The sequence below is a fragment of the Schistocerca gregaria genome, chromosome 8 (genome assembly GCF_023897955.1).
Source record: "Schistocerca gregaria isolate iqSchGreg1 chromosome 8, iqSchGreg1.2, whole genome shotgun sequence".
Taxonomy (NCBI): Eukaryota; Metazoa; Arthropoda; class Insecta; order Orthoptera; family Acrididae; genus Schistocerca; species Schistocerca gregaria.
Window position 1 is genome coordinate 420,046,868 of NC_064927.1, and position 15,969 is coordinate 420,062,836.

The 15,969-nt window shown below is 39.8% G+C and overlaps 1 protein-coding gene across 7 annotated transcripts in view; it reads left to right on the plus strand.

Annotated features, from left to right (window-relative positions):
* The window catches only part of LOC126284569 (TBC1 domain family member 4), a 777,557-nt gene that overhangs the window by 700,987 nt on the left and 60,601 nt on the right, over window positions 1-15,969 (plus strand). For 5 of the 7 annotated variants that reach the window (XM_049983582.1, XM_049983583.1, XM_049983584.1 and 2 more), the window contains one exon: window positions 11,013-11,147. In XM_049983582.1, the coding sequence (XP_049839539.1) occupies window positions 11,013-11,147 (135 nt within the window). Of the gene's footprint in view, window positions 1-8,963; window positions 9,046-9,154; window positions 9,174-11,012; window positions 11,148-15,969 lie in introns of those variants that run through there. The other 2 variants (XM_049983587.1, XM_049983588.1) reach the window with 2 other exon arrangements.

The window sequence follows — 15,969 nt, forward strand, 5'->3', positions numbered from 1 at the left end:
TAAACCATATTATCACTGCTACTGCGTTAATATTGTACAAATTTAGAATAACGTTTCGTCATATTACTACTTCCACTATTCAGCACAGGGTTAAGCAACATATAGGACGCAGAACATACCATACGCAATTTTGGCGCCGTCGTGTAAGCGCACAGACGACCAGACAATTCGTGCAAGCGAGCTTCAGCTCGGGAATAATATTACAGGCGCAGCAGCAGACTGACTTTCTACGAGTTATCTACTGGAACAAGAAATTGACTCGTGTAAAAGTGGCTAAAAATTTATGAAAAAGGTTATCATGCCAATGGTCTGCGTGATGCCATTACGATTGCAGACTAACTGATGCTTCCCGTATCACAGCGAGAGAACGCAGTTGTAATCCATCGAACATGTGCTTAAACCTACTATGTTGTTGTGGTCTTCAGTCCTGAGACTGGTTTGATGCAGCTCTCCATGCTACTCTATCCCGTGCAAGCTTCTTCATCTCCCAGTACCTACCGCAACCTACATCCTTCTGAATCTGCTTAGTGTGTTCATCTCTTGGTCTCCCTCTACGATTTTTACCCTCCACGCTGCCCTCCAATACTAAATTGGCGATCCCTTAATGTCTCAGAACATGTCCTACCAACCGATCCCTTCTTCTTGTCAAGTTGTGCCACAAACTTCTCCCCAGTCCTATTCAATACTTCCTCATTAGTTGTTTGATCTACCCATCTAATCTTCAGCATTCTTCTGTAGCACCACATTTCAAAAACTTCTATTCTCTTCTTGTCTAAACTATTTATCGTCCATGTTTCACTTCCATACATGGCTACACTCCAAACAAATACTTTCAGAAACGACTTCCTGATACATAAATCTATATTCGATGTTAACAAATTTCTCTTCTTCAGAAACGCTTTCCTTGCCATTGCCAGTCTACATTTTATATCCTCTCTACTTCGACCATCATCAGTTATTTTGCTCCCCAAATAGCAAAATTCCTTTACTACTTTAAGTGTCTCATTTCCTAATCTAATTCCCTCAGCATTCGACTACATTCCATTATCCTCGTTTTGCTTTTGTTGATGTTCATCTTGTATCCTCCTTCCAAGACACCGTCCATTCCGTTCAACTGCTCTTCCAAGTCCTTTGCTGTCTCTGACAGAATTACAATATCATCGGCGAACCTCAAAAGGTTTTATTTCTTCTCCATAAATTTTAATACCTACTCCGAATTTTTCTTTTGTTTCCTTCACTGCTTGCTCAATATACAGACTGAATAACATCGGGGAGGGACTACAACCCTGTCTCACTCCCTTCCCAACCACTGCTTCCCTTTCATGGCGGTCGGCTGTTATAACTGCCATCTGGTTTCTGTACAAATTGTAAATACCCTTTCGCTCCCTGTATTTTACCCCTGCCACCTTCAGAATTTGAAAGAGAGTATTCCAGTCAACATTGTCAAAAGCTTTCTCTAAGTCTGCAAGTGCTAGAAACGTAGGTTTGCCCTTCCTTAATCTAGCTTCTCAGATAAGTCGTAAGGTCAGTATTCTCTCACGTGTTCCAACATTTCTACGGAATCCAAACTGATCTTCCCCGAGGTCGGCTTCTACTAGTTTTTCCATTCGTCTGTAAAGAATTCGCGTTAGTATTTTGCAACTGTGACTTATTAAACTGACAGTTCGGTAATTTTCACATCTGTTAACGCCTGCTTTCTTTGGGATTGGAATTATTATATTCTTCTTTAAGTCTGAGGGAATTTCGCCTGTGTCATGCAGCTTGCTCACCAGATGGTAGAGTTTTGTCAGGACTGGCTCTCCCAAGGCCGTGAGTAGTTCTAATTGAATGTTGTCTACTCCGGGGGCCTACTACCTCAGACTAAAAACTGAGACACTTCTATCCCCCACCTCTCCCAATGTATATCTGACTGGTCTTTAAAAGTCCCAGACTATTCTGAACGTGTTGTACGTTGTTCAACGTCTTGGGGAATGTTTTGACGAAGATTAGTCGTTCTGTTAGCGAAGTTTACGTACATCATTACAACAGTTTTTGACGATGTGATCACCACACACGAGAACTCCTGGCACCCGCATCGCTGTACAGAAAATACAGTATCTCGAAATAATGATGGGTGTGGAATGGAGCTGTCGCCATAGACTATTAAAGCTCTTACCGGGAGAACAATAAATCAGACATTTGCCTGGTGTGTGTAAACACAGGTGCCTAGCAATCTGTATCTTATATAATCAACTATTAATTGATACCTGCTGCCACAGAGGCTGACGCGGTCAGAAATGTTGCGACCATTATTGGCGCATCCGCTATAGCGTTATTGCTGAAGACATATTGGCCTTCAGCACGTCAGCGTAAAGTGATGGATAGAAAGAAACGGGTGACGTTATCGGACGGGCTTTCCTTTCTAGTAACAGTGATGAACACATACAAATTTTAGGAAGTTTAACCATCCAACAGACATGCTTAATGTTTTCATAACATGCCAGTGAAAATGGATTTTTCGATTAGAAATCTGGACACCTCTTCAAAGGACAAAGACATGCTTCTCAAAACATACATGGAACCATATTTCACCACGATAACAGCCCACTTGTCGAAATGCAATCGACTACACAAATGCGCGATATAGTTATTTGGCAGGTGATATAAAAGGATCCTCCGTCTTCTTCCTAGCCACATCCCATATCGTCGTAAGACCAGCATGTCTGCCTAGAATTGGCAGTGTTAGTCGTACAGGGTGGTGGGATGTCATTCCTTCAGCCTCCCCTTCCCCACGGAGACGGAATTTTGTGTGCCCCATCAGTATGCGTCTATAGTCCGATCCACAGACATGGCGGTTCGCGCATGTCGAGGCACAGAGTGGGTTATATTGTTGACAATTCCAAGCGACAGTTGCGGTACGCGCATGCGCGTTCTTTCCGCTTGAAGGTAGCGTATATCCTGCAAATTATGTCTATCGATCTCTTATCGCTTACCATCACAATCAACGATGACTGCTCGCAACAAATGGAATCGAAATTCACTAAACAACTCGCTGTGATCGCGTTTAATGCTTGCATTAGCTACGGCATTCACAGCCACAGAACAACAAGAAAAGAGAAGCGCAACTCCCGTGTTAAAAGAGGGAAACACTGACCGACAGCAGCGCCTCTAGTGGTATGGAGATGAACTAAAAAAAGGATGAACATTGCTGGTTGCATCCCTCCTAGGCTATGTACGCTGTTTTTTTTTTTTTTTTTTTTTTCATTTTAATTTTCGTATCTCAGTTGTCTGGGCGTGCTATGTACTTATTTTGGCTAGCATCATAATAAAATAACTGAAACACAGCTATAGCACATTGCAATACAGCAGTGACAAGCCTATTATTCAGGAATATTACTAGTCCAATTTCGCTGCAACAATTTTATTTAGCTTCAGCTTTTAACACTACAAGCTTGTTTCGACTTACTGTCAGTTTCAAGTGTTGCGTCTAGTTTTTATGACGCACAAAACATCCTGGAGCTTTTATATATTGATAGAAATCAGTATAATTGTGTCAGTTTACAAGTCTGTTTTTGACGTTTGCGTCGCACAGTCGCTGCTCCTATGATGATGTTTTCTTGAGCAGGAACTGTCAGGCGCTTATATTGATTTCTATCAACATATAAAAGCTCCAAGATGTTTTGTGCGTCACAAAAACTAGACGCAACACTTGAAACTGACAGTAAGTCGAAACAAGCTTGTAGTGTAAAAAGCTGTTACAAGTTAAATAAAAACTGTTGCAGCTAAACTGGACCACAAATATTCCGGAATAATGCCATACTTTGACATCTTACAAGCTGTGCGGTCAATGGAGAAAAAAACCTATTATTAAGAGAATAATCAGCAGTTAAAGAGGTTCAACTAAGAAATCTTTATCACAGTGTTAATTAATACAGAATTCTGAATTTTGTTACAACTATGTTTCAGTACTGTAATTTCTTAGTAATTGCCCAGGAAACTTGCACTACTGACCATTAATTTCTTAAAAAAATGTTCCTACATCTTACGACTGTAAATTCTTCAACATAAAAAAGAATACATAAATATTAATACCAAAAATAGGAAAGGTGGAGGAAAACAGTGAAATGAAAACAAAACTTACTTATTATTTCTCAAGCACACGACAAAAATTTCACTATGAACAACAGTTTCACCTGATTCACTAGTGATATTATAAATTTCACATGGAACACCTGCCATATGTTTCGGAAACACATCCCTGTTTGGCCTATGCCTAGTTTTATACATAGAATCTTCCTCGAAAAAATGATCTTCACAAACAAAGTAAGTAGCACAATTCACATTAGGTGACAGTTTACAAACACTTTTCCACTTCAGAAGCAATCCTTGAAGTTTTTTTTGGAAACCTCTAGAAATGCTTGTTGCTAACTTTCTCCGTTCAACCAACGTAATATCCAGATGAACAACAGGGGAATTTACAGGAGTATCTCAACGTCAATTTGTTGTATTGAATATCCTGAAAAAACATAGAATTCCTCATTAAATAAAACTATCACTGATATATAAAAGTTATTTAAGTAAGCAAACGGAAATCACACAGCTCCATTCACGACAGAAGAGAGTACTTTTCATTTATAGGCTACGAGATTATTTACTGAAAATTAAATGGCTAACCTTAGGATTAATTGCGGACATTTTTTCAGCAGGCGATCTCTTCAATTCCATGGTGAACTTTATGAAATTTAAAGTAAAAAACCTGTTTATAATGAACATCAGTCCTATGTAAATATGAAACATATGCAAAGACGACTGTAATCGTTGACTCCAGTACAGAGCAAGACGATATAATATCAACAACCGCCATTGGATAGCTCTCATTGGTCCATTCCAGCTTCATTTGCCCACTAGCGCCTCTAGTGGTCTGGAAGAAACTACCTGACTTGTTGCCTCTGCTCCCATATAGCTTTCACCTCCGCGTTCACAGCAGAGCACTACTCGACGCTCATTGGCTGTCAATATACGTGACGTAGGGGCACAGGACAAGCCTAAACTCGACCGCCATCGTTCGTGACTCCTGCTATAGTGTTATGACGTGCGAGAATGTTTGTGACTCGTGTAACTGAAGCAGGACTTGGGTAACTGCGTGATATTTGCTTAGAGGGATGTGGCGAAACCGCCTTAGACCACGTCCAGGCTGGCCGTCATTAATCCACCCAGTGGATTCGTCCCGGAGTCAGCGCACCTTCCCGAATCCCGGAAGCGGCGTGCTGATGCGCGACGCTATCCAGGCGGAAGGTGACCTTAAAAGTGTCTTTGCAGAAATCTGTTACCAGTGAACTGTGAGCCCATTTCAAAGCAGTATGCGAAGTAGTTGCTCAAAAACACAAGAACAGAGCTTCAGAGTTCTTGGGTTTAAATGGAAGTGGTCTTATCGCAGCTCAGGATGGTGTCACCAAATGTTTTGGTCGTCGTACAGTTACATTTTGTATGGCTTGCTGACTGCTCAGGTAGCGCATTGCGTATCCAAATGTTTAGATCTAATTCGTAGTTGCGTTTGCTTCCACATCTTAACAAAGAAACTTGCCTGACGTAATGCCTTATGAATGCTGAATAGCTAAGCGGTTCCTCTCCCTCATTAAACCCTTCGCCCTCCTGTAATTGACCAAGCTGTCATAATGGATGCTCACATCTACTAAGCACTGTCGTGTTCAAACGAACCTTCAAGCTAATGACGGCACGGCTATTAGTTTTTTGTTGTGGTTGAGATAGTCTGCAACTCAGTAGTTTGTTTGCTCCACCATTAGCAATGCGCGGCTTCTTTGTTTTCATTATGATTGCTTCACGGTGTTGCAGTTATATACATTTTCCCCCTTGTAATCCTCTTGGCAACTACTGTGGAATTCTACCTTAGCAGATTTCCCTTTGTGGCCTATGTTTTCTGCGTATTAGTTTCATATTTGGCTGAAGTATTTGAGACGCACGTGGGCCTGAAATTTCGCTGTTACTGTTACGCACGGTTCTCGCGTTACATTATGTGATGCGATAGGATTTAAAAGCAACCCCCATCGGTGGGGCGCGTACGAACGTAGTTCAGCATCTCAACTAGTTCACATTCCTACAACTGCGATAGAACACTGACTTTATTTCGGTATCTCTTGCTATATTAGCAAGATAACTCTTCTCTCAAATTCTATTTGTCTTAGGTTTAGAATTCTTCTTGTACTTCTTCAGTTGCAGTGCTACTACATGCTTCACTAAATCAGATGCAGTTACCTTTTTTTTTAGAATGATTTTCTCGTTCCGTTGTTAAGCATGTGTTACATAAGAAACACCAGAGCAACTGTTTCCATGTGTGCAGTCTATCGCTGTCCCACTTTGCATTGCTTCCTGGAAGGTCTCGCCTTAATGTCCCTCCTAGCCAACCAACCAGCAACCACGAAATAGCTGACATACGAGGGTGGTTTGATAACTATAGAAAAAGAGCAAGGAAAAAATATTTGTTTCGTTGACAATTCACCTTACTTCTCGATATAATGTTCTTCGAGGGTTATGCAATTTATCCAGAGATCCTCCAGCTTTTTCATCCCATCGCAAAAATAGGTTCTGTCGAACTCTCCAAAATACTCTTTGACTGAGACGATCTCTTCCTCATCCAATGAAAATTCCTTCCCAGCAAGCGAAAGTTTAAAATTAGTGAACAGGAAGAAGCCGCTTGAGTCGTCAGTCTGCGAATAGCGTGGTTGAGGAACCATTTCAAAGCCCAGTCCATGAAGCACTTTCACCGTTGTTATCGCTGATGTGTGGGTTAGTTCATTATCCTCGTGAAAGAGCACTTCTTGTGTACCAACCTTGATTATTTTTTCCAGGCAGCGCAAGTTTCAAACGATCCAACAATCATAACAGAATCCAGTTATGGATCCCAAAAAAAACAGTGGTCATCATCTTACCAGCGGACAGATTGATTTTGCCGTCTTGGGTGCACTTTTACCAGCCTTTGTCCATTGTTTTGACTGTCATTTTGACTCTGTGGCTCCTATTTGCCTGAGGTCTTTGGCGTGTCAGACTTCTGCGGAAAAATATTCATTGGAAGTCCATTATAATTCTCCTTCAAACGTCGCGAATAGCGAGTGACCAGGAAACGATTGTCGCTTCTGCCCTGTGGGGTTAGCCGTGGCTTGTTCATGTGAAATCACATAAGATTTTCAGGTATTATCACCTTTCCCTCGTACGAAGTAGTCGTCGAAATTTACCCATAGTTAAAAATAAAGTGCAAGCTAGCTTCCATAAGATAATGTTAATGCTGTCAACATTTTAGACCTATATATTCCAGAAAGAGAAACGGAAAAATAAAATTGTTATATTGGTATTCACTTGTTTCGCTTACTGCCTTTCGTCTCAAAAGGCTAGCGTCTGACGAAAGCAGTCTATTTATTCGATGCTTACATTGAACTCGTAAATAAGTACGTTACTAGCGTTAGTGCTATGTGGATACTAGCAAACAAGGAATTTGATGTGAATTCCATTCCAGTGTTTAAAATACATGGATAAACCAAATTTAGAAATGGCGCATTCTTACGTTATTTATTTTTTTAGTTAGTGTCGTTGTAACACAAATTATACTTCTCATTTTCTCAACTCTTACGACTAGAGCAACGAACTATTGAAACTAAACAGTAATCGTGATCTCTCTTCTGGTCCTGTTTTACTGTGAATCTCAAGCATCCAACTGTATATCAGAATGTATTGTTTCGTTTTATTTTAAGGAAGAGGGAATCTATAAACAACACTGGATTAGGGAAAGACTTAAAATGAAGTGCGTTGCCCAGGGCAGGGACACTGCCCCGAGCCTACAGAGACCCCCTTGTCAGGCTTTCAAACAAGTGACAAGTCGAACCAAGACCCAACTTCAGTGTCGGAAAAAAAAACGTATAAAAGAAGAGTGTTCTGTGGTTTTACAACAGAAGTTTATTTAAGGTTAAAAAATGCGATTTTATTTATTCGCATTTATTTTCCTGCAGTGCACTTTTCTGCCATCACATACACTGTAAATGTTCACTGTTTGTAGGTTTGGTGTATTAGTAGTAGAAGTAGTAGTAATAGTTTTATTCATCCGTAGATCACTTTTACAAGGATACTGGAAATATCATGGTATTCAAATTTAAGAAGAACGAAAAATAATATAATTCATACATACAGGCATTTACCTACTTACAGACCTAGTTTGACAAGGATGGGGCAGATAGCCGGCCGTGGCCTTACAGTAGAAACATCTCGGCGTCTGCATGGAATAATTTGGGAAACGACGTAAAACCTAAATCTGGATGGCCGAGTGAAGGCTGGAGCCTACACCCTCCTGAATACAAAGCCAATCTACTTAAAACAGTGCTGATGTTTATTTTCCAAAGTTGTAAGCGACGAGATGAGATTTTTGAGATACGTACACACTGCGCGACTTCAGATTTTTTCCCAATCATATCTCAGAGATTTTTATGTGACACAAAACGATGTATGGTAAATGATTTGCAATGTATGGCTCTAAAATTCTGTACTACATGAATTTCACTGCAGTATTCACAGGCAGAAGGTATTACTGACATGAGAGTTGTAGGAGTAATGATTTAGTGGTGACTTACAATATTATAGATATTCGTGAACAGTTCACCGCAGGTACTTGTAATTCGTTATTTGGGGGCCAAATTTATACCCTTACGTTAAAATAAACTTTACGATATTTGATAAACGTTGAACATATGTAAAATGCCATGATTAAAAGGGATTCAGATTGACTCTACCGCTTGTCTGTAACTTCGAATCAAAAATACGCTTTTCATACGACGAATGGAAGCACAAGTCGAGCGAAGCAGGTGGTAATTGATAAGCTGTCACTTCTGTATCTGTGAAAACTGGAGCTGCTATCAGGTCACTGGCTACAAAGCACTCTATCGCCTTAGGATCTTTGGACAACAACATAAAAACATGTCCGAGCTAGATGTCAGGTATTCGTCTTCGGCGTATAGTTCTCTGCGCAAACAGCGTTGAAGACAATGGAATCTTGGAAAGAAGTTGGTGTGTAACAAGTGAATCATCCCTTATTTAATGCAGAACTAATAATTTGCGGCGTCTTCTTGATTTCCAAAATAGAGGATCCTCACAACATATGGGAACTCTGATGCTCCTTCACAACTGGTGTATAGGTAAAGGATTCGAAGGGGCAAGTTTGCATCGAACCCCATTTATTCGGAGGAGAGCAACCCAGACTTGTACGCGTGCAATATGTAATAGTATTCAATAATTTCATTTAATTCAGAAGTCGCGGCGAACTTTTAGCCACACGGACTATTGGGAGAATAGTTTCGGAATAATGTTAAGCATGGCACTTCAAAAGAAATGTGCTGCCTTTAATTATTATGTTACAGGCAACTAAACAACTAATAGCTGTGTATACATAATCACTATTACAAAATGAAAGTGTTAACTCAATTAATACCAATAATAAGCGTCAGGCGTTAGCTTCATTATAAGCCAAAAAGGATTCCGGTGATCGCCGAGAGGTCGGGCAGCGCTTGATAGTTACAAGTATGTGAGATTCTTGTGAGGAAGTAGACACTACATAAATTACCTCTTCCCAGGGGGAAGATCGTCTTTTGATATTAGGCTAAATACAAAGTTTGCTTCCCATAGACCGCTGGAAAAATTTCGCTGCAAAAATCAGTCAGTAAGATTTCGTATTTAAATGAGCATAGGCGACTAGAAGTAAACACACATACCGAATAGTGAATTTGGTGAATTATACACAGTTTTAAAAATATAACATATGTCGCAGGCAATTGTGTGTCTCTCCCATAAATGTCTTTCATCTCATTAAAAATTCCTGGCATGTATGACCTAAGGAGTAAAAGGAACCATGAAAATATTTACCTGTATCCATAGTCAGTTATTAGCCCTAAAATTATTTTTAACCTATTTCCATGATACAATGTAACGTAAAATCTTATTCTTGACAGTGGCACAAATACTGAAATTGCAGCAGTGAAATAAAAACAGCAGCAAACGAAATAAATTATAAAGTCTTTTTTAAAAAAGTGCTTTTAAAACATCGTAAGTTTGGAGAGAGCACTTGCTACCAAGAAATCAGAAATATTTTTAATCGGCAATCTATTCTATACTTTTCCAACATCACATTACTAGGTAGCTAATGCCCGCCTACAACAAATATGCAAAGAATGGAATGGAAATGTTATGGCTGTTTTGAGAAGAATAATGCGGCTTTTGTGTGCTAGTTAGTTGTTATGGAGAAGGCATGGGTCTACAGTTTCAGAAAAAAAACTGAGATATCAGATTAGTAGCGGAAAGCTTGGCACCATGAACCAAAAAGACTGTCGTTTCCATCTGGCAGAAAGGTTATTGACTGTTTTCTGGGATAGGAAATGGATTCTTCTTATTTATTTGTTGTTAAGGTTGAAACAATAATTGGTGAATTCCAAATGAGTATTTGAATAAACCTGATAAAACTATCCAAGACGAGAAGCTATTATTTAGAAAGAACAAAAATATATTTTCGCAGGACAACACACATGACTTAGCGATGTGTGTTTCAGTGACAGAACTAATGGACTCTTCATATGAATTATTGGAGTATCCATTAATTCAGCAAAACTAGCACCCTCTGGCTTACCTCTGTCCCAACATTAAGCTGCAGAAAAAGTGTCAACACAAATAATGTGGTTGTGGCACCTGTAGAAAGGTATTTTGTAATCCTCCCAAAAACACACTGAGAGATACAATCTTTTTAGTGAAAGAAAAAAATGCCAAGTGCAGAGAGTTAAAAAAGTGGAAATACTATGGAAAATGGTTGTATTTTTAGATTAAAAAATCTCTCACTTCTAGTTGAGATATTTTCACCTTGCTATTTCACATTTTATGTCTAAACATGTGACCTGTTGCAGTGTAATGACAGCAGAGCTTTACACATTTCAGTTTTCATACATAATGTGTTTTCAGACATTGGAGATGAGCTTGCCACATTGTTACAGGTGGTGGAGCTCTTCAATGCCATGAGGGAGCAGAGCAAGGACCCAGCGGTGCTCGCTGGTGCCAAGGAGCGCTCCCTCAGCAGTGCGGCCGCCCTTGGCCCAGACATCTCTCCCAGTACGTCACATTACTTTGAGGTGAGTTGCTCCTTTGTTTCTGTCTATGAAAACCTTACCTAAACTTGCACTGACTCCCTCCAAACCCGCCATACGCCATTGCGTTAGAGTCTTGCTACCATATCGTAAATATGTCCACAAAGTAAAAACTGGATTAAATGTGATCTGAAAGAGCTCGTGTTATCTGGTGATTCTGACATAAGACACAGATTCCCCCCTCCCCCCTCACACACACACACACACACACACACACACACACACACACACACACACACACACACACACACACACACACACACACACATTTATTAGAACTATTAGTTTCTTCCTTCGGGATGAGACCGGTTTAGGTTGAGGGAGATTAAAAAGGACTTTAGCATGCAGGACCGTTCCCCCGGCGATCACTTTCTCCTGCTAGTTCCAAAAATTTGGATAGTCTGTTGGCTGTACTAAACATTGCACCTTGTGGAGATAAGTACCAGGGGCAGCAATTTAATATGAACAATAGTAACTGGGTGGTATGAAAAACATATATTAACAGTCGTACACTGAACTAGACAACATATGAACTAATCAAAAAGCTCAGTTCAGCATGTTTTGAATTTAGGAGTATTTCTCATTGTATTGACTTGAATACAGGGTGCAAGCTTTTTTTGCTTATTTCCATTTGTTCTGAGGATTGTTTTCTGGAGTTTTGTAATTAAAATAAATGAATGATTCTTATTCCACATATTTGCTGAAGATGAAGATCAACACCAATCTGCACTCTCTTTTCCCAGTAATACGATTATTGTAAATAGGCCACTATACATACAGTATGTACATAATTGTTGTTCTTCGATAGTTGTAAATGTAGCCATGTAAATTCTGAGGAATGAACAGTGAATTTTTCGGTTAATAGTTTTTGTGATACTTATATGTTCATTTATACAATTTGTTAGTGCAGATGGCATGTTCAGTGTAATTATATTTAATTTTTTCAGTTTGAATGCATCTCTGAAACTACAGTGCCCTTTCTTGGTGGGATTTACAGAATGTGACAATTGAAATCAGTCACTGGAACAGTGATCTGTCCAGCTGCATTTTGATCATGATGACAGCAAAGTAGCAGGTGATCAAATGAAGGGTGAAATGCTTTTGTGTTTTGAAGTTGGCTCACCCACAAATATCATAAAACAGTTTGCACTTTTGATTGACACATGGGCAAGGAAATGGTAGATAACAACATGGAAGTGAAAAGCAACTGAAGACACTTGATAGAACAAACATTGATGGACATGAGAGGGTACCTTCCATATTCTGTATTGGATTTGCAGAAGTAATCATCTTCCTTGTGGCAACAGTCTTTTGTGGGCCACTGGGACAGCAGTGTTCCGTGTAATTGATGAAAGGCACTGGTAATTTGTCTTTAAGCAGCGTCACAGAACTATGGGCCTCTATCACTGAGTTTAATTTGTTGTAGTATTGTGGAACATATACTTCATATTTACATGTTTCTTGTTTGGAGATTATTGAATATTACTCTTAGGAATCAAATGATTTAAGCAACCTCTGAAGATGTGAAAACAGACTTGCTCTCGTTTCATTCATGAGATTTAAAATGCTGTACATAGCAAAGCCGGGTTAATGGGATATTTAATGAAATCTGTAAAGCCTTTGATATAGCCCTCAACCCAAGTAAGCAAACTATGCTAATTTTATTTTGATGTTTGATTTTATTAACAAATGTATAATGTTCAACAGTAATTGTCGTGGTACTTTTGAAGAGCTTCTGTAATGTGTTTGCTTCTCAAGTAAGACTCGTTACTTACAACCAGCTACATCTGCTTCTAAATACATTGGCACAAATATTTTACTACTCGTCACTTGATACAGTAAATTACACGATTTGCATCTTGTGGGTCAGTGATGGGATTCATGGTGTCTTTAGGTGTATGGTCATTAGACCACGATCCAAGCAAGAAACAAGCTGTAGAGAACATCCCAAAGCCCATATAACTAAATCTCAGGTTCTAAATCCCACCCGTGAAAGCCTGCATTAGACCATCAATCGGGTACACTGATGTGAAAAATTGTTAGAGATCTTTTTTTTTTTTTTTTTTTTTTTTTTGTCCAATCACAATAAGTTAAAGCTAAAGTTATAGTATTAAGATTTATTGCGTTGACTTTAGATGCTAATTTTGCATACTTTCACCCCCTATTATCTTACGGAATTTTTTCTGCAGTAAAGTGACTAAAGTAAATAAAGTAGTTATTGAGCAAAAAATAACATTGAAAAACTGTATAAAGTACTCCTCAGTGGTATTTGCTACTAATGCATAAATACGCTTTCAAATAATTTGTATTTTACACAACCACAGTATCTGTATACTTCAGAGTGGGTATGGGAATTCTGATACACAGGTTTTAACAAACTGCTGGCCTATATAAAGCAATAAATTAGGAATCTGATTTTTTTAAAAAAATGAGAACACACTTTATTAACTACTCCTACGAATTGTCTGATAAACAGCAGTCTTCAGTCATTGAATCTAGCCAAGTTCATGTAAATGACAGTGTTTAAAATCAAACATTTTGTTTTAAAGTCTCACAGTGTGTATAAAGATTTTTCTTTGATAAGTGCTGATGTAGTGTAAATACACTGCCTGACAAAACTGAAGCACCTCAGAGAGGAGCAGGGAATGAAATGAAACTTCTCCGCTTGAGAGGATACGTGATGTTATTTTAGTGATAAGAAAATAGTCAAGTTTGCAAAGAGTTTTGTTGTATGAGCCCATTTATCAGTATGATATTGCACACCTCTGCCCTGGATGCGTGCACTGATACAGTTGTATTTCCCTTGATGCACGCTGATTCCCACTGTTGTAACGGGTCCTCATTATCCTGGATACTGGTGCAGGGGTGGAGTTAACATCCAAACTGGTACCCCAAGCTCTACAGGAGACCGATCTGGGGATCTTACTGTCTATGGGAGTACATTATCATCAATTGGAATGTTCCATGTGTGGACGAGCTTTGTCATGGTGAAAAATGGCACCACAATACTGTCGCATGAGAGGTAAAGCACAAAGACATGGGCTGTATGTGATGTACCATTGTGCCATCAAAGTCACTTCAGTCACTAGCAGCCGTGACCCAAAGTCGTACTAGATGTCTCCCTACACCATGGTGCCAGGTGTAACACTCTGTGCGTCTTCAAAACATTGGAAGAATGGAACCTCTCCCCAAGTTGCCCACCATACTCACTGAGAATGGTCATCCAGGATAGTACAGAACTGTTTTCTAAAAGCTCTTTGTTAAATGTATGTCTTGAATTATTCCTCATTTGCAGAGGTTGTCCTTGATTAGAGCTACAGAATATAATAGATGGACAAATTAATGAGTGAATGAATGAAAGAGCGGTGTTAGTATTAATCATACCAAAAACATTGTAATAAAAGTTATATTGATTTTACATTGGTTGTAAGAATTCCTGCAAGGTGCTATGTAGTGGAGTGTAGGAAAAAGGCAACATAGTCATTTAATTCATTCTTAGTCCCATATGAATGCACCCTTCAAACACCTGATGCAAACAGGGATGAAATGGAAACTGAGTATCAGTGAAAAAAGGTAGAAATTTAGAAAAAAAAGAATTAAAATTTAGAGAGAAGAAATGAAAACTATAAATGTCACAGAGAGCAGCAAACAACTTGAAGTATCAGTTGAATGGAAATATATATATATATATATATATATATATATATAAATAAAACAGAAAGAAACTTCCACATGGGAAAAATATATTAAAAATAAAGATTCCAAGACTTACCAAGCGGGAAAGCGCCGGCAGACAGGCATATGAACAAAACACACAGACACACACACAGAATTACAAGCTTTCGCAACTGGCAGTTGCTTCGTCAGGAAGGAAGGAAGGAAGGAGAGGGAAAAATGAAAGGGTGTGGGTTTTAAGGGAGAGGGTAAGGAGTCATTCCAATCCCGGGAGCGGAAAGACTTCCCTTAGGGGAAAAAAAGGACAGGTGTACACTCGCACACACACACACACACACATATCCATCCGCACATACACAGACACAAGCAGACATATTTAAAGGCAAAGAGTTAAGGGCAGAGATGTCAGTCGAGGCGGAAGTACAGAGGCAAAGAAGTTGTTGAAAGACAGGTGAGGTATGAGCGGCGGCAACTTGAAATTAGCGGAGGTTGAGGCCTGGCGGATATCGAGAAGAGAGGATATACTGAAGGGCGAGTTCCCATCTCCGGAGTTCGGATAGGTTGGTGTTGGTGGGAAGTATCCAGATAACTCGGACGGTGTAACACTGTGCCAAGATGTGCTGGCCGTGCATCAAGGCATGTTTAGCCACAGGGTGATCCTCATTACCAACAAACACTGTCTGCCTGTGTCCATTCATGCGAATGGACAGTTTGTTGCTGGTCATTCCCACATAGAAAGCATCACAGTGCAGGCAGGTCAGTTGGTAAATCACGTGGGTGCTTTCACATGTGGCTCTCCCTTTGATTGTGTACACCTTCCGGGTTACAGGACTGGAGTAGGTGGTGGTGGGAGGGTGCATAGGACAGGTTTTACACCGGGGGCGGTTGCAAGGGTAGGAGCCAGAGGGTAGGGGAGGTGGTTTGGGGATTTCATAGGGATGAACCAAGAGGTTACGAAGGTTAGGTGGACGGCGGAAAGACACTCTTGGTGGAGTGGGGAGGATTTCATGAAGGATGGATCTCATTTCGGGGCAGGATTTTAGGAAGTCGTATCCCTGCTGGAGAGCCACATTCAAGGTCTGATCCAGTCCTGGGAAGTATTGTGTTACAAGTGGGGCACTTTTGGGGTTCT